The sequence below is a fragment of the Mustela nivalis genome (assembly GCF_964662115.1).
Source record: "Mustela nivalis genome assembly, chromosome: 6".
NCBI lineage: Eukaryota > Metazoa > Chordata > Mammalia > Carnivora > Mustelidae > Mustela > Mustela nivalis.
In genome coordinates, this window is record NC_139025.1 from 103849876 (window position 1) to 103872422 (window position 22547).

Genomic DNA, 22547 nt, shown 5'->3' on the forward strand with positions numbered 1-22547 from the left:
TAGGAGTTTCATCCATGTTGTTACATTCATTCCTCTTTCTTGCTACATCGTATTTCACGATACAAGTCACCATCTGTTTACCTGCTCTTCCGCTGATGCACATGTGGGCTGTTTTGTGTTTTAGGGTTATTACGAATGAAGCGACTAAGTGAGTTCTTTACATGCATATAGGTGGCCAGATGGAATCATTTTTCTGGATAGAAACTTAGGAGCTGAACTGCTGTGTCACAGAGTAAGTTGATCTTCAGCTCTAGAGGACACGACAAAGCCTTTTTAGAATGGTTTTACCATTATACACGCCCCCAGCAATGTAGGAGCATTCCAGTGGCTCTACATCTCAGCCTAAACTAGCTGCTGTCAGATTTCTTACAGCAATTCTTACCGTAGCCATTCTGGCGGGTGTGCCATTGAGGTTTAGCTCTGCTATCTCTAAGGGATAATGAAGGGGATCACATTTTCAGACACTTCGTGGCCATTGGATAGCCTCCTCTGTGAAGTGGCTGTTCAGCCTTAACTTCAAGGCTAAGGATGATGGGATTTGGTGATACACTGTGAATAGAAACTAGTTCTTATAGAGCACCACCTCCCATAGAATGAACATGCACCTTCGTACACAGCACCTAGCGCTTGGCATACCCAAGAAGAGGGTGAAGACTAAAAACACCAGAGCCTGTAACAAGGGAATCTGAATACCCTGAAAAACGCCGAGGAGCCCACCTTCAAGTGCATCCCACTGACTGCTTCACAGATGGGTTTGTCCTGTCCATGACACACTTTCAGAGGCAATGTGAGAGCTAGATCTGGAGATTCTGAACTTCTGGATCAGTCTCTATGGGGGTAGAGAACTGTGAGGGACTCTGGTTAGGACATACACCATCTTAAGTGAAAATGACCCATTGATGTCTTGCTCACTCAGCTTTGAGGGGACTCCTGTCTCAAGACTTCAGCTGGATGGCGTCTGGGTGCCCCTGGGGCCACCTCTGATCAGTCGTTGTTTCTGCCAAGTCAGCACAGATGCAGCAGGTGGTCACCTTCTTTCCGAGGACAGGGCACCATAATACAATAATGCAAAAGGCCCCACAAAGTTGTCCACAAAACAAGACAACTTTGCAGTGTTGCAGACTTGCTAATCTCTCAATATTCAGGAAGTCACACAGCTGGCACATAACTCTACAATCTAATCAAGGCAAATAACAAAGCTGCCAATCTACCATTCATCCCATGGCACTTCTGGATGGAGCACGCAGTATAGGAGAATTTTACACAAAGTGATTTTTATGGCAAAGGGCAAGCCCAGAAGAGAAAACACAGAAATAAATAAAGCGAAGGTGAAAGAGAAAAACAAGCTAGGTAGAGCAGTCAGTTCCTTTTTATGTTTAAGCTTCTGGCATAGGGTTGAAAGATGCCCTTGCTCAGAAAGACACCAGATGTGGTTAAGATCTCGTCTAGCTCTGGCTTTGCTGCTGATGAGCTGTGTGGCCCAGACTGCTGCCTTTTCCCTCCAGGGCATCTGGGTCCCACAGGTTTTAGGAGAGGCTGAGATCACTGCTCTGACTGTTGAAAATTCTAGGCTGTGATTTCGAGACATCTCCTCTTGCCTTTCCATTTATTAGACAGTCTCCTGGGTCCATTTCTGTTTGAGTTGTGTATGACTTTGAAGGAATAAAATGGTTATCAAACACAATTAGGTGAGTCATGTGTACGCAAAAATCATTTACTGAAAAACATTTCATAGACCCAGACAATTTTTTCAAAAGGCGGAAACCAGAGGAGCTGAGTGCCAAAACCTTAGGTTGATCTATCCCACGTGTTTTCTGCTGAGGATCTCAAGGCATCTCAAGGATCCTCTTTGGAGGCATCGGGTTTCCAAAAAAGAGGAAGCTGCACCATCAAAGGAGTGAAACAAAGACGATGAGAGGCTGGGGAGCCCAATGACCATCTACGGCTGCCCAAGGCTCAGTTCAGAGCGACTTCTCAATGGTAGTGATGACACTCACCAGGGGTCGGGTCTCCCAGCAAACACCACCCTCCGGGAGAAAATGTTCCTGCAGTTCAGGGTGTACTATAAAGCCAGAACTGCCTGTGGGGAACTCAAAAGCAGATCGCTGTGGCAATAACCACAATCCTTTGAAGACACAGATTGCTTTCACAGTATTCTTGCTATCTGGATTTTAAATCAGTTCAGGAACAGAGCCTTAGGAAGATCCACCAGTGATAAGTGACGTAGTGCAATGCTTTGTAGTGGTAGTTACTGCTGACTGGCATTCATGTAGGTTGTGTGTGGATGGCACTAGCCCTTGTGGCAAAATCCCAAGGATAAAAACCTGGTATGATGTAGGTTTTTAATCTGTTGCACAGGATCTGAAAAGGGGTCTACGTACAACTGTCAGCTCCGCAGAAATGTACTTTGAATACTGTCCCGGCCAAACAAAAACACATCTGTGTTAGAATCCAGCCAGTGGGCAGCTCAGGTGTATTCCTGAATATCCCACATACCTCATTTGAGGATGAGGGAGCTGAGACCCGGGAGAGGCTGCCCACACATGCGCACTCTCTTTGCTTCCCATCCATTTTCCAACATGCCTGCTGCCTTCAACAAGCAAAGAGTGATTCTGTATTTCCCAAAGCCAATGGATGCTTCCTAAGTCCCTCTCTTCGGCAACTTTCTGGGCAGCAACCACCTCTCTGACTCTAGAGATACTCCTCTCTCTTGGTTTCCTTAATCTTCTTCAAGGCTGTATGTTCTCACTTCCTGCAAAGACCTCCTTCTCATTGAATATTAGGGTTCTGCAGGGTTATATCTGATAAACTTTTTCTTACTTTATCATTCCCCCTAGGCAAACTCACCCATACTTCCACAGTTTCAATTATTAGTATCACATTAAACATTTAAAAATTGTTATCTCCCTCCCAGACTTCTCCCATGAGTTCCAGAGGCCAATTTCTAGCTACCTAATGGGCATCTGGACTTGGGACATCCTCCAGATGCTTCTAGCTGAATGCATTTACAGCTGAACTTAGCATCCCTAAACTCCAGCCCCTGCCACACCTGCCCATGGCCCCGTGTTTCCGCCATGGTGATTCACACACGTCTTAGCGTTGTCCATGTTGCTTTCCTTACTCCCATTCTGGTCAGTTCCTGACCAGCGTAAGCTAAAGCCCAAGAGCTTTGAGGTCTCGCTTTAATCTATCCCTTCACTCCTGCCATAGGCCACACCCATCTCTCATATGGATGATGGCAACAGCCTTCACGCTGGTCTGCCTGCCTCCAACTTTGCCTCCCTCCAAGTTATTGCGTACGAGAGGAAGGGCAACCTAGCTAAAAGAAAAACTAAACCATGTCCATCGATGAAAACTCTTCACTATTTTCACATGATCTTAGGTGAGGTTTTTAATGATTTAAGCAGAAGTTAGGAGGTTCTTTAGGATCTGGCCCAGCCTCCCTTTCCGGCCTCCACTTCTTACTCCTCACCTGCTTGCCTCTAACCTGAAGCCTCCCCCGGTCACTTGGTCAGCCTTCTTTCCTCTTACCTTTGGGAATCCATGTACACTGCTCCACTTTCCCAAACACCCATTCAGCACCCGCCAAGACGAAGCGGTGCTATTTCGAGGCCTTTTTTCACACACAGACTAGACAGTCTGTCATCCTGGGTGTTATCGGTGTCAGAGGATGCAGCCTGTGGTCTTCCTTCCACACAAGAGTCCATTTCATGAGCTGCACCAGAGCCGGCAAGATTCCAGAAATGTGTAGAGCGTTTTGAAACATACTTTTCATGTACCCTCTGCTTTATAAAAATTTATAAATACGTTTCCTTCTCCTTGAATGCTAAATAAGTGCTGAAGAATCCTTACAACCCTGATCAGGGGGCCAGTTCACTCCTGATGGTTTCCCTTACTCTCCACTAGCATAAAAGTCTTACTACTGCAGGTACTCTATTATACTACAGAGTACTCTTTGTGTGTGCTCCTACTCTTTCTATTCTCCAGGTAATAAACAGACACAGTTAAAAAAAAAAAACTCCAAGGGGACGTTGATTATAGTAACGGCAGAACAGCTTAATGCAGATCAATTCCCCTCAGAGACACAACTAAAACCACTGGAAAAATCATATAAAACATCTGTTTGACAGCAGTGGAGAGAAACCAAGGCACTAAGAGGAATTACGATTTTAAAAGAAAGAAAGGACGTTGCGGGGGTGGTGGTACAGGGCTGCTTTTCCCCTCAAGGCACTCCTTCTTCATTCGTAAACTGTTGCCTAGAAGCTGAGCAAAATTTCCTGCAATTTCATGGGGCTGGGAGGATTAAAAAGCAACAGCTCTGAGCCTATGGAAGAGATTGGCCCTGGTAAATGTTACAGATGCTCTGAAGGGATACACAAAAATGCCCTAAAAAACCAACTGGAAATAGACGGCAAATTTCCAGGCAGCTCAATCCCTGCTCATCAGGCCAGTCCCTGCTCATATTATGGGGATCTGCTAGATGTTCACTACATGCCAGAAACAAAGAATAATCCTCCATAGGGAAAGAAACACAATTCAGAGTCTCACACTATCTCTTCAGTTTAAAATACCAAAGTCTAGAATTAAATTAAAAAATATCAGAAACACCAGGAGGTAGGACCAACAGCTGAAAAACAAGAGTAGAAAAATGACAGTTCGGGGACATAGGCCCACAGGTGATCCAAATATCAGAATTACTGAACCAGGACTTTAATAACTTGTAATGACTAAGTTGAAAAATTAGACGGCAAGATAGAAAATTTCAGCAGAGAATGGAAAGTGCAAACAAACTATCGAACGGCTATTCTCAAACTGAAAAATGGGACATTTCAAATTAAAAACTTGGAAAAGGCTGAAAGCAGAAAAGACATGGCTAAAGAGAAGAGTGAGCTACAGACCAATCAAATGAGAATATTCAGAATAAAGCACAAAGAAAAAAAATCAGAGCCAGTAACAGGAAAGATTAGGAGACACATCACACAGTGAAAACACCTGACATTTATGGTAACTGGAATCTACAGAGAAGAGAAAAAAAAAAATGGGGCAGAGACAGTATTTGAAAATACGGTGCTTGAGAATTTTCTAAAACTGATCTAAGACAACAAGTCCCATTTTTCAAGCTGTACAAAAACCCACAGCAGGATAAACACCCAATAAAATTTCTCTAAGCCCTTTGCTTGAAAAAAGACTGAAAAATTCCAAAAGTTAGTAGAGGGGGAAAAAATAAAACCACAGTGAGACTCTTGACTCTGGCAAACAGGGTTGTGGAAAAGGGGGTGGGTGGAGAGATGAGGTGATATATGGTGACCCCAATACATCAGTAATTACATTATAGGTAAATGGAACAAATACACCAATTGAAACACGAGATTAACGGGGATTATGGGCAGTAAAGATGGCACGTGATGTGATAGCACTGGGTGTTATACGCAACTAAGGGATCACTGAACACTATATCAAAAACTAATGATGTATTATATTATACGTTGGCTGATTGATTTTAAATAAAAAATTTAAAAATTTTTAAAAATTCAAAATATTAAAAAAAAAATTACCTTCCCAAAAGGAGACTGATGGCTTTCTTCACAACAGAAATAAAGGAAGTCAGAAGACAATGGAATAACACCTTCAAAGTTCTGGCAGAAAAGAACTGCCAGCTTAAAATTTTATGAGTGAAATTATCTACCAAAGATAAAGGCTAAACGAAGGCAGTTTTAGACAAACAAAAATGAAGAGAATTTGTTACCAGTAAAGTCACACTGGAGGAAATGAAGGGAGTTAAGGCACAAAGGAAATAATCCCCGGTGGAAGCACATGGAGAGGGAGCAGGCATACAGAACAATGGGAAGGTCAATGTGGCAGTGACTCTAAATGGATACTGACTGTAGGAAATGATATGGAGACTGTATGGAGGGGATTAAAATATCTGTCATCATTCATGGGTTCTGATTATGCAAAGAATGAGCAGAAAGAAAGGTAAAAGGAATTAAAGTGTCCCAAGATTCTTGCACCGTCCAGGAAGTGGTGAACACACTAACTTATATTAGACTTTTAAAAATCCTATAAATTTTGAAAATTCATAGACTAGTCAATGAATATATAACTAACAAGCTAATCAAGGAGAAAGAAGCAGACCTTAACAGATACATACAAATCTGAAGACAGGAGAGACAGAGAGGGAGAGAGAGAGAGAAAGGAACCCAGAGCAGGTAAGTCATTCAGAAAACAAAGAGTAAAAGGACAGATTCAAACCCCAATATATCTGTAATTACATTATAGGTAAATGGAACAAATACTCCAATTGAAACAAGAAATTAATGGGGTGCCTGGGTGGCTCAGGCAGTTAAGTCTTTGCCTTCGGCTCAGGTCATGATTCTGAATCCCAGGACAGAACACCATATTGGGCTCTCTGCTCAGTGGGGAGCCTGCTTGTCCCTTTGCCCCTCTCCCTGACTTGTGCTCTCGCTCTCTCTCAATAAAATCTTTAAAAAATTGAAATAAAAAAGATGTTGCATCAACAACCCCTCTCTTTGCAAAACAATTACATGATGCTCACAAGATAAAAGTTAGATAAAAGCATACATTAAAACTGAAAATGGGATAAGATATATCATGCACATTCAATAAAAATAAAGGCACAGAACTATATGCACAAGACTATAAAACAGTAGTAAAGGGAAAATCTAAGTAAGTGGAGGGACATGTCCTATTTGCAGATTAGAGGCCTCAAGAATGTGAGAATGTCACTTATCCCCAAACTGATTCAGTGTAACTTCAATTAAGAAAAAAAAAATGAACAGGGTTTTTTGGGGGTAGAAACTGCCAGGTTGATTGTAGAATTTATGTGGAAATATAAAGGGGAAAGAAGAGTCAGCACTACTTGAGAAATAATGAAGTCAGAGGATTCATATAACCAGGTATTAATACTTAGTATAAAACTCAGTTATCAGCAAAGTATGCTACTATGGTAGGGACAGGCAATCAAATCACTGGAAAAGAAGTGGAAGATCAGAAGCCAATTTGCATACAGCTTTCACTTAAGGACCAAACAGCATGGAAGACCACTAGGGAAATGGTGATGGCTTCAGTGAGTGGTGCTGTGTCAGACAGATATCCAAGAGAAAAAAGAGTGAGGCCTCTCTTTGCTCATATGTAAAACTCAAATTCAGACGGACCATAGTTCTAAATATAGAAAGTAAAACAACAAAACTTCTAGACTGTAACAGAAGAGAATATCTTGATTTTAGAGAGGAAAAATTTTTAAAAAGGACATAGAAAGTTCGCAACCGTAAAGGAAAAACACTGTAAATTGAACTATATTAAAATTCTAAAAAAATCTATTTATCAAGAAACAGTTTTGAAAGTGAAAGGTAAGCCTCAAGATAAAAGAAATACATACATGTGAAAATTCCAACTAACACGAAGATAACTCAAGGTTGTTGTTGTTGTTTTTGCTTTTTTTTAAAGAGCAAAAGGCATGAACAGGCACTTTGAGATGACCAAATGGCCAATTAATACATGAAAAAATGAACAATTGCATTGCTCATCAGGGGATTACAAATTAGAACCATAATATGATACTATTACACACTCAGCAGAATGGCTAATGACATTGGCTGACAACAGAAAGTGGAGAGAAGAATGTGATCAAATGGAGCGTTCACACGCTGCTGGAAGGACAGAGCTGGGTTATTAGCACAGCCTGGGACCCAGCACGTCCATCTCTAGGTATTTATTTAGAAAATGCTTATTTATGTTCACTAAACAGCATGTACGATAACTATTCATAGCTTTACCCATCAATGGTACAAAGAGTCACCAACAGGTATATTCACATAATGAAATATTGTAGGAAGCAACAGAAAGCAAAGAACAGCTTCTGACATCCTGTGCATCTCACATCATAATGCCAGGAAAAGCCTCAAAAACATGGACACACTTTGCATGATTTCATACATAGTTAAAAACAGGCAAATCAACTTGTGCTGTTACAAGTCACGGGTGTTTACTTCTGGGGGACAGGAGGAAATACAATGACTGGCAGGGAGCAGGCTGATAATGTTCCACCACTTGATCTTGGTGGTGGTGGCTGGGGTGCATTCAATTTATAGTAACTCAGGAAGGTACACATTTAGGACTTAACCTCTCTCTTCTGGATGTTTATTACACTTCAATAACAATGTATACCTTTTTTTTTTTTTTTTAAGAAGTCAGGCAGTAACAACAGCAACAATCAATAACCACCTCTCCCATTTCATTCCCTTCCTAGAGCCACTCAGCTCTTTGAGCTTTCTTCTGACACATTTCCTGTTTCCAGGTAATGGGTTTATAATGAATCTTCTCACTGTTTCCATTTTAGGAAGCTATAGGCTTCCTATTCTGTCTACTTCCTATTAGAAAGACATTTCCTTATATAAACCTGGTGCTTTTCCTAGAGCTGATAATTACACAATCTGTTTCTATATAGCCTTCTGTTTAAAGGTGTCTCTTGCCCTTATGGGTACCTTGTATCTCCAATATTCAAACCTCCTCAGGGTTCTGCAGCACAAGTCAGCTTGTTTCTTGCCGGCTGCCCTATCCCTGAAGACTTTTAGTTTTTGTTCATTGGTTCTATTCGTTATCAGTTATCTGTCTCCTTCCATCTCTGAAAATTTAACTGGCATCTTATTTGTTGTCATCCTTTTTTTCTTAACATTTTTAAAAACAATTCCTTTAGTGAGATTTCAAGAGTCATACAGAGACAGTCCTCAAAGTTTGTAATTACTTTTTCTAATAGTCTAGATGGGGTGATCCACAAATAATTTGGGGCATTCATATTTTATTCATCTTTATATGCTTAGTTTCAAGCCCAGTAACAAGCACATGGAAAAAGCTTGAAAAATCTGTAACTGCTGTTGAAAAACAAAGTTAGGTTCATGGCCAAATCAAGGAACCCCCGTTGCTGTCCCCCACCGCCCACCCCAGCTGTCTGCACCTGGCCACAGGGCATCACGAAGGATGTGGGTCTCACCTGTGTAGTGCTCATTGCCTTGAGCAGCACAGGTCAGAAGCTGGGCCATGGACGAGCCCACTGCCTTGGATGTACTTCCTAGGTCTTGAGCGCATTTTTCCAGCTGTAAGAATATCCAAGGAGGAAGACAACTTAGAAGAAAAGCAACATACACCTAAATCTTAGCATACAAATAATGCACATCAAGTCATGGTCCTCCGCTTTTCCCCACCTGATGGCATTGGTGCTAAGAGTAAGTAGGGTGACAGGAGGGGAAAGAGCCCATGCTTGAGAATAAACAAACCTGGGTTCAGGCCCCTGCCCTCTGCTTCCTTCCCCCACGTGCTAGCTGTCAGAGACTGGGCAGGTTACCGAACCTTTCCAGGCCTCGGTTTCCTGAAGAGATCCTAATACTTAAGCTTAGCATGTTCTCAGAATCAATGTAGGTACTCAACAAATGGTAGCTATTAGCATCATGCCTTTGGAAGCTAATTTAGAAAGTCTGCAACAAATCCTTAGTGAGAATTAATTATGCCTTGGCAGGAAGTGGGCAGGCATCCAGCGGTACCGCCTTCCTGGCATGTGGGACCACTAACATTGTTCATTTTGATCTTTATACTTCGAGGAGTTCTAACCAGAAGGAAATGCAATAGAGAAAGAGAGGTTTGCCCTGGTACATGAGATTATGAAAATGGGCAGAGTGCTTGCTTCCTATGAACAGCACGTCATCTTGCTTTGTAAACTGAATAAATAATTCAGAGAACAAACTTACTGAAGGCTCAGGGTATGGATAATTATTTGATTACTAGATGAGGGACAACCTTTTGGAACAGAACCTTCAGGCATACCACAAGAGTGCAGGAAGGCATCAGAGAATGCGTGCACTTTTTAGCTCCGTAACATCGCTTCCCAGGATAGGCAGTGCCTTCAAATATAAAAGAACCTGTAGCCAACAATATGTTCTGGCCAACAATATGTTCTAACACAGCACACATATTCTTTTGGGGGCAGTTTCCTTAAAAATTACACGGGGCTTCTTGCATTCTAACAGACCAGCAGGTTTCTGTAAAGGCAGAATCATGTGAGGGCAGCCTCTTTCAGGTTCCCTGGAGTGCAGGAGCTTACAAAGGGACACGTGAACTACATCATGATGCTGCCGGCCCTGTGGCCAGTCCTGACTTGATCATTAGCTGGGTGACCTTAGGTGACTTAACTCCTCTGAGCCTTTCTTCATCTTTGCAATTAGCAGGAGCATGGTTTAACAAATAGTTTCTGAGGGCTTCCTAAGTACCATTGGTCCATGGTACATTAGGGGATCCAAAGAGCAGCAGTAGCCCAGAGGGAGGGATCAAGAGCGTGGGCTTTGGAGTCCTGTGGGTCTGGAATCAAACCCTGATTCTACCATCAGTGGGAGGACACTGGACAGAACAGTGACAACCTACCCGGGCACCTGTGTTTTCTCAGAGCAAAATGGCATCCACAAAACTCACTCATCAAGGTTACCATCAGGATAAACTAGACTGATTTTGGGCACACACAGTGTGTACGATGTATTTAACAAATGACGGCACTTATTAGCACCATTCAATAATGTGGAAAAGGAGGTACACACAAATGAGAAGAGCTGGTAAAATTTTAGCCAAGAAAACCCTGACTCAGGCATCACGAAGCACCGTAACATGATCAAATTAGAGCTCTGTCCCCACCATTCCCCTAGATTGTGGACTGGATTCCAGCGCGCTTTGCTGTTGTCCCTTCCACTTGTCTTGCATTAAGTCGATGTTTTTTCAAATCATGCCTGTTGAAAATATTTCCTGTGTCTACCTTTATAACCTCATTGCTATCTGTATTACAGATAAAATATCTGAGACACAGAGGAGACACAAGACTTGTCTACGGCTGGTTGAGGACACAAGCTGGAGCCAGAAACAAGAACTTCTACTTTGAAACCCAGTTCCTCCAGCTGTGCTGGACATTCTTCTCAGAAAAAGGCTGTGGGATCAGAACACGAGGATGTGTCTTGTTTATGAAGAAGAGTGTCAGACACTTGTGCATCCCCAGCCAACCTCCAGTAAAGCAAGACACAGAACCATGACCAGGGGCCCCTTCCGGGCCATCTTTACCTCAACGCAGTTCTTAAAAACTGGGCTCTTCTAGGGCTTTGCCTATAAAATGTGTGTGATTCAGGGCCACCAACTCCAGCTTCTAAAAATGCCTCACCGTGATCTTGACATGAGGCAGAGTCCCAACCCACAGCAGGCTCTAACATCCCTTACCGTTTCCCCCGGAAGCGGTTTCAGCTGACTCTCCACAGCAGCCATCTTGGCGTCCTGCAGTTCACTCTTGAGTGTCTGCACGGTGCTCAGCGCTGAATCGATTTCCATAGGACCACAGGCTTCATGGGCCTGGCAACAGAGTTGGGAATATGTGTACAGTCTGTCCGGGAAAAGCGTCCCCAGTACTTTGCAATGAACCCAATGCCTTTCTGGATGTTCCCAGTGGTTCTCCAACCCTGGCAACAGGAAGCCAGTGGAGTATGTGTTTTCTGATAGAACAAAATCAACCTTGGTCTGTCCTGACCTCCCTAAATAATCAATTATGTATGTCTCATAAGTGGATATACTTAAAGTCTCCTTGAAGCTATTTTTATCCACAATGCATCTGTCGCTCAGACTAAGAGAATCCTTCTTCAGTGTTTCTGGGTTCTAGAGAGAGAGAGCACCTAGCACAGAGGCTTGAAAAGCATGTGGTGAGTGGCTGAAGAAGGAATGAACGAATGAACCCAGGACTATGGGGGCAAGCTGTTATCAACCTTATTGAGTCTCTACGAAGTTCTAGACTACAAACCATTACCTTTCCATACTGAAAATCACAAAAAGGATTTTTCTTTTCCTTAGCAATCGTTTTAAGAAAACTACTTCATTCTCTTGATCATTTAAGATATTGGTCTCCAAATGCTTTGATCACATCCCCTTCCATATACATGTTAATAAATTATCGGTGTAAAATTATAGACCAGTATGTCAAATACAGGTAAATCATAATTTCTTTCTTTATTTTTAGTTAACAGTGACAACAAGAGCAGTAAATACTAACTGACTGATTGCTATGTGCCAATAGTATATAGTGAAGAAACTGAGGCACAGAGGTTAATTAACTTGCTGAGGTCACAAAAAATGAGTCGACGGCAAGGCCAGAATTTGCATGCAGGCAGTCTAACAGCAGAGCTTCCACTCTTATATTTTAAAGCCTTAATATCTTTTTACATCCAGTGGACAGTCTTGCTTGAGTCCCACTTTGAGGCTCATAGCCTCGAAATAGTTGAGGTGTGACTCTTCCTAAGGCTTACTGATGAGACTCATAAAATGCAGATGTTCAGGTTCTATGACCACAGACACTGACTTAGCTGCTCAGGGGTGAGGCCTGGGCACCTGCATTCTGAATGCTCCCAGGGGATTCCAGTGCAGATGGTCCCTGGACCTCTTGTTGAGAAACACAACTTGAGATATTTTTTTCCAGCTGAACATTATCCTAAAACTCTGGATATTTTCCTTTGGTGATGCAGTACACTGTTCATATTAAGGATTCAAATCAGCTTCTAACCTTCTCCCCTTGCTCATGTATGAGGCCTCCAGTTCTGATAAAGGGATCACTACAATGAGGAAAAATGAACTCATGACAGAATGTCATGCTAATAACATATCAAACAGTACAGTAATGAGGCCCGTTGATAATTAATAAGTGCTAGAGACAGAAACTCCCTAATCCTTAATTCTGTTCTATTGAGGACCTTGTTAAGGTGGATATTCCCATGTAAAATGGGAAAATTTTCAGGGCAAAAAAGATAATATAAATACCTGTCTCCTCCCCTCCCCCAAAATAAATTTGCTGCCTAAATAACTCACTAAATCCACAAAATAATACCTGGAAGATATGATCACTTATTCTGGCCTACAATTTACCTGGCACCAAGAAACTGATGACTACCTGTCTCCCCTAAGATTGTGAACAATGGACCATCGCTTGTTCCCGGGGTACTGGGGAGGGGGAAGGAGCATATAACCTAAAATAGTTTAACAAAAGTCCTGTGCAACTGGAAGGCGGGTCAACTAAGTCTAGGAGAGTGGCTAAGCTACATGGGCATCTTTTAAAGATCAAGCAAACGGAACAGACAGCTCTGCCCAGAAATATGCCCAGCAGTGTTCCGGTCCTGGGTCATCCCCAGGTCACATCCCACAGTAAGGCATCTGCAGCTCCTTTCCCAGCGAGCTAACTGCTGTGACAAGGGTCCACTTGCCTTCTGCGAGGCAGTTCGCAGCTCCGCCAAGCTGGTAGCAAGGTTCTTGGCACACTGGCTCAGCTGCATGGCCGCAGCCTGGTCACTCACAGTGGGCACGGCAGCTTTGGCGGAGGACACCATCTTGCTTCCAGGCTGTAAGGAGATGAGCAGAGAGCGAGACGGTGCCTGAGCAGCAGAAGTCAGAGCAGAGACCCAAACAACCATGCCGCAAATCAGTCAGAACTTACTGAGCCCTAAACCAAGGAAGACCACAACCATCTAGACTACCCCTGAAAATGGCCACCCCAGATCAGATACACTAGGGCAGTAAGCTCTAGAAATGTAAAGACAAAGAAAACAAAGTATGCATCATGGAGAGAGGGCAAAATAATGAAATTCTCATTTAAAACCGATTTCAAAGAGAGTTTATTAAAAACATTTCTTTGTGTTTCTTAGAATAGCTCTCTAATCTGTGTCTCAGATACATCCAATAGACTGCTTTAAAAAATGTGGACAGATAAAATGAAAGAAAATGACCTCTCACATCACATCTCACTACCCAGGATAATCTCACCATGCACAGATGTCTATATGCATGCATACATATTTCCAAAAATAAGATCATACTATTTATTCTATTTTCCAAAGTTAAGAGCTATCTAGTATTCCACTGTATGTATCTTAATATTTCTCAGTCCTGTGGTGTTGGGTATGTTTCCAGTTTTCCAGTGTAATAAACCATAATATGACAAAAGCTTTGTAGCTAAAATTTTTCACACATTCGTAATTTTCTTTGTATAAAACTTTAAAAGTACAATTTGGACCAAAGAAAAAATGTTTTAGGGGTTTTAATATAGATTATATAAAACTGCTTTTAGTAATGCTTAAACAATTTGTCAGAAAATAAACATTAATGACAGAAGTTAATATTTTTAATATTTAAATAACACAGGAGAATTCATTAAAAAAAATCAGCCTGAAATGTAAGTTGATAAACTCACTTAATGAAAACAACTGAAACATGAAACCCATTTAACACGTGACAATCAAGGAAACGCAAAGTCAAACAATAAGAACTTCAAAAACTATCAACAACCTAGTTTTTAAATGCTGAAGTCCCCAACTTGGAAAAGATGTATAAGAAAACGTGCTCCATCCATGCATGGCCACACGTAAACTTGGATTCATTCAGCCTTTCAGAAGGGCCATTTTACAACACATATGAATGAAGTTTAAAATATTCTCAACTCTTTGGTCTGTTAATTCCATTTCCACTTATTTCTAACTTTGCCTTATTCTTATTATCTTCTGATGTGTCTGTGATGGCAAAATTAAAAGAATGAAAGGAAAAGGAAAAATAAGAGCGGGGACAGAGTGGACCCTGAAACATGTCTACATGGCTCTATCATAAAACCTTCGAAGCCTGCCCATGGAGGGGACAACCCAACTGGCTCCAGACCCTCAAACCACCCCAATGAGAAGAGAAACACATGTCCAAGCCACAATGCTCAACAGCCCCGAGATAAAAATAAGCCACTTGCAATCCTATTTCTGGGAATTTATCCTAATAATTCAGGAGAAGAACAAATATTTGAGCACACATGACGACTTTTATCCTGTCACAGGTTGTTTATGATGGCAAATAACTGAAAACCACCTGTAGGTCTAGTGGCAAGGGAAGAGCCAAGCAGAGCGTGGCTGTGGCCATACGATGGATGACTTAAAACCAAAAACGCTCATAGTACAAATGTTAACATGAAGGGCAGAGTCTACACACAATAATCCCAATTTAAAAAGATGTATGCAGGGGCGCCTGGGTTGCCCAGTCGGTTAAGCATCTGCCTTCAGCTCGTGCTGGAGTTACAGTGCTTGGAAAATTGGCTCAACAGAGGTATCAGTGAGTCCTATAGGCACAGGTTCAACTAGAAAACGACAAGGAAGAGGATCTGTTCGGGAGATACAAGTAGACAGGAAGTGCCAAGGGATCTGAATACAAGGAGTACATAAAACGGGAGTTTTCCCACCACTTCATAGTCTCATTTTATTTTTCTTAAAATGAATCCACCCCTTAGCCAGCAAAAACAGACAACACTTAGCAATTGTACAACTGCCACAAAAAAAGATCCCGCCTTTGGAGAAGATGCACTTACCACTTCTTTTACCCCCAGTCTGTGAATAACAGCATTAGACTCTCTGGAAACTGGCAGACCGAGAGCTCTACCTAGGAGCAGGCTGTTCAACAAAACTTGCCACTTATCCCATGTTTTTTCTCATAGAGGAGAAATAAAGATGAGACTCCCAAGAGAAATGGATTATGGGCCATCTCCCAGGGCAATTTCCCTGCACAGCAACATTCTGCTTTGCCAAGCTAAATCCACCTCTCCTGAAATTGGAAATACAGTGGGAAGGCCTTCAAAGGATTGCTCACTGCAAAGACTTGGCCGTGACTGTGGAACTGGGTAATTTTTCTCCCTAAGGATAAAGGGCACCCCCTACCCCACGGGTGGGGGAGCTCTGGGAACAACCCAGGTGACTGCTTCTGTTACCTGGAGAAAGTTCTGGCTGGAGATGATGAGAGCCAGCTGGGCGCTAAGGTCTTCTGCTTGGGCTTGGCTCCCTCGCACCCCCTGGACCAGCTGAGGGATGTGGTCAGCCACCGCCTACAGGAAGCAAAGAGAATTAAAACAGAGCACAGCTTAGCAAGATAGGAAGGACCCCAGGGACAATGTTTTTGGGATGGGCTATTCCAGCAGGGCCATGCTTGTCCCAAACCTTGCATTTACCCAGCACTTGGAAGCCAGATAGGTCCTTAAAACACTGAATCTTTTAACACAGTACCTCTGGATAGCTCTCTCACACACACGCTCCACCCTGTGCTCCTGAAGGTCCCCAGTGCATTTAAGCACAGTACGAGTCTCCGTAAGGAGGTCTGAAAAGCATTTGCCCACTTGCAACAAATACCAACCTGGCCAATTACGGTTTAGAGTTTCAAAGCAAACAAAGAATCTTTACAATTCACCAGTGGATAAACTCAAGTCACATAATGTAATGAAGAGAAAAAAGTATGAGAAGTCCTCATCTTCCAGCTGAAGTCTCTCCTTCGATCTCTCACTTGGCAGGTATGCGTTCTGGCCGTCTCCTTTCCTGTCACTACGGTTCTTCACTCTTGGAGTAGCCCTCCTCATTTCTCAAACTGGAAATCCCAATGCCCAGGGTGGAGGAGGAAGGAGCCGCCTTTCGGTGCCGTAGGAGACCAACCTTCTACCTTTGCTGTGTTCTCCCCTCTGAGACCAGTGCTCACCTGACTGGCCAAGTCCTCAACGGTCACAGCACAGTAGCCCCCATTGCTGATGAAGGTCCTACGTGTATACCAGCCTGCTGACCTATTTTTTGGGGAACCCATTCCAGCAAGGGTTAAAAAAAATACTTCGATGAGATTTTTCCTCAGATTCTCTTCAGGACTGGCTCCAGTAATCTGGGCCACTTTCCTCTCTCCTCTGCAACCTGATATACAGTAAAGCTCTTACTTCCTGACATGATGCCCAGGCACTGAGTATCTTCAGTCTCTGCAAAAACGGGAGGGGGTTAATCCACCTTGTAGGACTGTCCTGGACACGAGAAGCAAATGCTCTCTGAGAAGGGTTTTCTTCTCAGCACCTGTGCTGCCAGGTGACCCAAGGCTCTAGGAGACAACACACACCCCCTACAGGGCCCTGGCTTGCAGGAAAAGCCCTTCATTCTCCATATAGTCCCAAGGACCAGGCCTTACTCATCACTGAGTCTTTTCTGCTCCTCAGGTTGTGGGGGATGAGGGAGGCTCAGAGAACCCAGAATCAGGACTTGGAGGGCTCTGGCTGGTTCTCTTCAGAAGTAAAGCCATCTCTGAGGTAGAAGTGGTAACCCGTCTCCCATGTGAACGGTGTCACAGAGGAGATGAGAAAAAGGGGGGATAGTGCAGTCAACTCTCAAACACTGGCACAGACTCAGCTTTCCACTCATCCTCCATTGCTCACTGCGAACACCTTTGAGATACTCCAGGCAGACATACCACCAACACGTGGGCAATAGTGACACAATTATACATTGTGTCTGGCACCATTCAGGGGTGTCCTGGGAGAGTGAACTTTTTGGGCCTGCAGAAGCAACAAAGGGGTTCACTGCACCCTTTGGGGCACATTGGCTTCAACATGCCATCAAGGTCCGGGTCTCAGAAGAACAAATGTGTGACAGAGGAGAGCCCCAAAGCACATGAGCCCTGAGGCCTGATGGAATGAAATTAATGCGGGAGTCCACACGAAGCAGGACTCAGCACACACTGAAGGCCGAGGCCCATCTCTCAGAAGGAGAAAGGCACTCTGGAAATTCAATGCTTTGTTGCCATTTCAGAGCCCTAAAATGGCCTTATTAATGATCCTCCTTGATTTGGTCTCTTGAAGAGAAAGCCAAAAATCTAGACAAAGGGAAGGCAATGCTGGAAAAAGCACCATACTCTCCCTTCAGACACAGGCCATCCACTTATGAGACAAAAGCCAGATGCTTGTGTGTTGGTGTGTGTGTGCGCACACCTGCAACATGGGAGCCTGAGCACACTCCATCGGGGCCTGGGTGATCAGTCGTAACCGAATGATCCCAGCACCTGGCCCCCTAAGGGCCGTCAGCGTCATCCACAGCAGACCCAGCTCTCGGGCAGCCGGAAGCTCACCTTGCAGCTCTGGACCAGCTGCTGCTGGGCGGCGGGGTTCTTGTTGGACACGGCCGCGTTCTGAGAGGCGGCGATGGTCTGTGTGGCGGCGGCTGCAGCCTGCTTGGCTGCCACCTGGACAGGAGAGCGACAGGAGGTGAGCCGGGCTTTGAGTGTCCCCTGACACAAACACACACAGATACGTGCCTCTCCCAACTGAGGGGCTGGCACGGGCGAGCTGCCTGTCTAAGAAAGGGTGCTGCAGGCCCAGGCCCTGCCTTCTGAATGTCACCGATGAACCTCGTCTAACAATACCCCATTATCTCTGTGTGCTTTACAATCCTCGGGACAAGCGATAAAGACAGGCACGCTTGAGAGCTCAGGTTCCGGTGTTCATTTGTCTCTCTCCAAAAGATAAGGGACAATTAATTCCAAGACCACGATGGCACTGATAAGTGGCATCAAGTCTAAATGGTTTAGGGGAGTTGTTTTTTTTTTTCCCCACAAGCAGGACAAACGCTGGTGTGCTCATGGCTCTCCTCTGGCTGCCTGTGGGAAGCCTCGCTTCAGAAAGGCCCAGACTTCCCCACCTGAGAACTCAATTGTGTCTGTCACATCCTTCCAAGAACAAGGAGGCCAGTTTTGTTCCAGAATCCAGCAGACTACATGGAGGGATTCACCAGACAGGCAGGTTCTCGGCCTCCAACCTCCCAAATTTTAGTGTAAGAGTCTCCCGTGAACCTTTGTGAGAGAGATTTATTTTCTTACAGACTTTGTGCCTACTGCTACTTCCTTTTTTCTGCACCCCAGAGTAAGTACATGCTCTGAAAAATGACAAAAATATTTTCTTATGACTCTATCCCCATCTCTCCGCCAAAGCCTGCTCCCCATTCTCCAGTCTTTCCACGTCTGTATTTTCTACTGGGAGTCCTGACAGAGTCATTGCTTCTGACAAAATAAGTAAATTGTCAGCTAAAGGTCCTTTCTGAACATGCATATCCCTTAATGCCAAGAGGACAAAAATTCCCATTTCCTCCTTAAAAAATTAAAAAAAAAAAAAAAAGGAATTCTATTCAAGAACGCTAAACTCAGAAGACTTTGCTTACTGAAACCATGAGGTGAAGCTATTTTTCAAAGTGTCAGTGTGCCATTGAACCTAAATGCACAACGTACCTAAAGCAACATTTCTAATTGTTTATGAGTATCTTAACTATTCAACTCCATCGTTCATCTTGCGGTAGCTTCCTTTATACGGGCATGGCCTTATTCATTTGGGTACTCTTCCAAGTAACTCTTTGCAATCTAAAATAGACATCCTAGGAAACCAGCCTCTTTACCCACCTCCAATCGGTTGACAATTTTTTTCTTGATGGCGTTCTGGGCAGCGGCGTTGGTTGCCACCCGGAGACCCTCGGCAGCTTCTCTCAGTCTCTGCTGCTGGTCTTCATTCTCAGGATTGGCTGCAGCCCCCTGAAGAGGAGAAAAGAGAGATTCTGAGAGGTCCATGCGGCAGCGTGCCATAGATGCTGAACTCGTGCCTTCTGTTTTACTTTCTCCTGGTAATATAAAATATGTGGCAGACAGAGCAAACACGTCAAGCAGTATCTTTACAATACAGATGTTTCGTCTCATAACAACATAAAAAAACTACCAGGGATGTTTCAAAACTGCAGCAGTAAAGAGGAGAAAAGCAATGGTAATAATTAAACACTTGAGATCTTAGCCTTGGTCATCCATGTAAACTAACTTGTGGTCCGATTGCCATGGTTTCAAAGATGTTAAGATAAACACACATCCTCCCCCCGCCCCTCCCGCCCAAATCTCTCCAGGAGAATTTCATTTTAATTGGCACGACAGACACACGTCACTGCTGAAAGACTCCCGTCTTGCAACACTAGTTAATGTGGATGGGCTAAGAACACAGACAAACAGGGGTAGGGAATGCCATCCAAAATATAAGGAAATATATTTGCCATCCAAAATATAAGGAAATGCTATTCAAGAAAGACTATGCCTAGAAACTGCATTCCTGGAAAACCTGAGTTGGAGAGGACAGCCAAGCAGAGCTGGTACTCCTCTGCATCGAATAATGGGAGATATCCCATGCTCCTTATTTTGGCAGGGAAAGAGAAAGGCGCCATGCATGGCCATGGCCACACTGTGTTGATGTAGCTTCAAGTGTCTCAGGAAAGCAAATGGATTTTATTTAGATGGGTGGAATTCTGAAGTAGGGAAAAGGCTAACGGCAATGTGGGAAGAAGATATAATTTTAGGGAGCTTGGGTGGCTCAGTTGGTTGAGCCTTTGGTTCAGGTCATGATCCTGGAGTCCCAGGGTGGAGTCCCACATCAGGCTGCTTGGTGGGGAGTCTGCTTCTCCCTCTGACCCTCCCCCTTCTCATGCTCTCTTCTCTCTCTCTCTCAAATAAATAAAATCTTAAAAAAAAAGAATGCATAATTTTACTGCACAGTAATTAACAAAGACTTAAAGCACATCCAGCTTTCCACTCCCACCTGCAATAGAAGCAGAGATTGAGATTTTCCTCACGGAGTCTGGATGTTCTCAGACCAGTTCTTAATATATGCAGGTGAATGAGTTTTTTTTCATGAACACTTCAGGGTGATAACATTTGCTCACAAGGCAGAGACAAAAGCAGGAACACACACGCCAATTATCGAAAATTGATTTTCCCATGTCTCCATTTTCCAAATGGGGCCAACTTGCCAAATTGACCCTTTACAAGAACCGATTTCTTTGAACTATTTATAAAAGTTATAGGAATTCAGACCCAAAAAAAGCTATAGGAATTTATCCTGGCTGGAATAGTTTTAACATCTGTGACGGAAGTGTTCTGGCAATCCTTTTGAAGGGAATCTTCCATTCTTTCAAACTGCAACACTCTAAGTAGTCTTGACTTTGTTTTTCTAGCAACAAAAAATAATTCTGTTTTGGTGTTTCACGTGTGAAAGATTGTTTGGGCTACTTTTGTATTCTTTTACAAATTTAGAAAAATCATTTTATTTTATTTCCTTGGTCATCAGATATTTAAACCACTCCTACACTTGCCTTCCTCTGGTATTTTGGGCAGCAGGAAACCATCATTTCTGCACTTGAAGTCTGAAGTGGGCAGGTGGATCCTTCCTTAGCAACATCTCTTTCACAATGAATGTCCATTGCATATGAGGTACTAGTCTTGGTCCAAAATCTTGGTTACTGATTATGAAATGTATTTTTTTCTGGACATAAATATATTTTTTGGAGCTTTAACCATCATAGATCCTTTAGCTTTCAACAAAATTCAGCCAATTAAAATACTGTCATCAAGACCCTGTGACAACTTTTAACTAAAAAAATGTATAGAAACACTATTGTCTCATCTGATAGAAATAATCAGAAATAAATATGTAAACAAGTTTCTGTTAATGTGGTACATTCAGTAAGGTGTGGTGAGCACCAAAAATCTAGAAACAGAAAATACACAATGGTCCCAGCTCGATCCTGATTATGTGATAGTAGGCTTAATTGTTTCAAGTTTTTATTTTCCTATTTGTTAATAGGGACTGATTAGATTTTGCACTAAACTTCTTTCCAGTCTTCCAGTTAATTTTTGTGCCAGCAGATGAAAGTTTGCTTAAAATAGCTATGCTTAGACTTAGAAGCAGGGGGCAGAATTCATAAAAACCATAAAGAAATAACCACTGCATAAATCCCTAATAAATAGATTTGGCTAAGAGGGGCAGTTAAGGGCAGAGCTTCTCTGCTGAAACAGGGCTAAGGGTACAGAGGAAGAAGCTCAGACCCTGCCCCTCCTTGGGTTTCTCTTCAGCCTGTTCACGAGGTACCTCCAAGAAATCACAGACCCTCAGTGACTACAATGGTGAGTCAGTTGAGGAAGCTCTACATGATTCACCGCATGTCATAACACATTTTAAGTCAAAGAAGTCACAGGCTAGGTAGGTTGAGATGCACTAGTATTCTGCTGGAGGACAGGGAGATTAGGATACAATGTGGGGGCTTTTAATGAATCTTAAATGCACAGAAATACATTAAACTTGTTATCTTAAGCTGATTTTTATTTTATTTATAGCCATCTGCTTTTTCCATTAATTTCTCCAAAAGCGCACACGAGTTGCATAATAACAAAAAGAGGAACATTAAAAAAGACAGCTTTATCCACGGAATGCAGTCCTCACCTCAAAGTGGGCATCAGAATATTCTGTGGAACTTACTTGCAGGCACACACACAGTCCCCCCCAGTGACCTTGTGAATCAGGGTCTTTGGGGGCAGAACTGAGACATGTGCATTTTAATGTTTTATGATGGAGGGGCTCTGAAACAGAGCCCGGAGATAAACATCACTGGCTTTTAGAAGCTGCATGCTGAAGCTTAGCTGTCAAAAGAGCAGAGAGCTGACTCTTCACTCTTCATTCAGGCTGTTATATAATATTTAAAACCGCTACTGGGATTTGAAGGAGAGTGAGGCAGGAAGCCCTCTACTATGTAAAATCTTGATGGGAGTTTACAGTGAAGTCAAATGGAGGGCAAAGTAATATTCAGGTTGCAGGCAAAAGAAGAGGCCTATTTGAATCTGCTGTTGAT

The 22547-nt window shown here is 43.1% G+C and overlaps 1 protein-coding gene across 3 annotated transcripts in view; it reads right to left on the reverse strand.

The window, feature by feature from the left end:
• Positions 1-22547, reverse strand: part of TLN2 (talin 2) — a 422410-nt gene that overhangs the window by 108717 nt on the left and 291146 nt on the right. For all 3 annotated transcript variants that reach the window (XM_082737314.1, XM_082737312.1, XM_082737313.1), the window contains 6 exons: positions 19291-19419; positions 17971-18084; positions 15815-15928; positions 13287-13421; positions 11266-11394; positions 9011-9113 (listed from right to left, as the gene is read on the reverse strand). In XM_082737314.1, coding sequence (XP_082593440.1) covers positions 9011-9113; positions 11266-11394; positions 13287-13421; positions 15815-15928; positions 17971-18084; positions 19291-19419 — 724 coding nt within the window. The remainder of the gene's footprint in view (positions 1-9010; positions 9114-11265; positions 11395-13286; positions 13422-15814; positions 15929-17970; positions 18085-19290; positions 19420-22547) is intronic.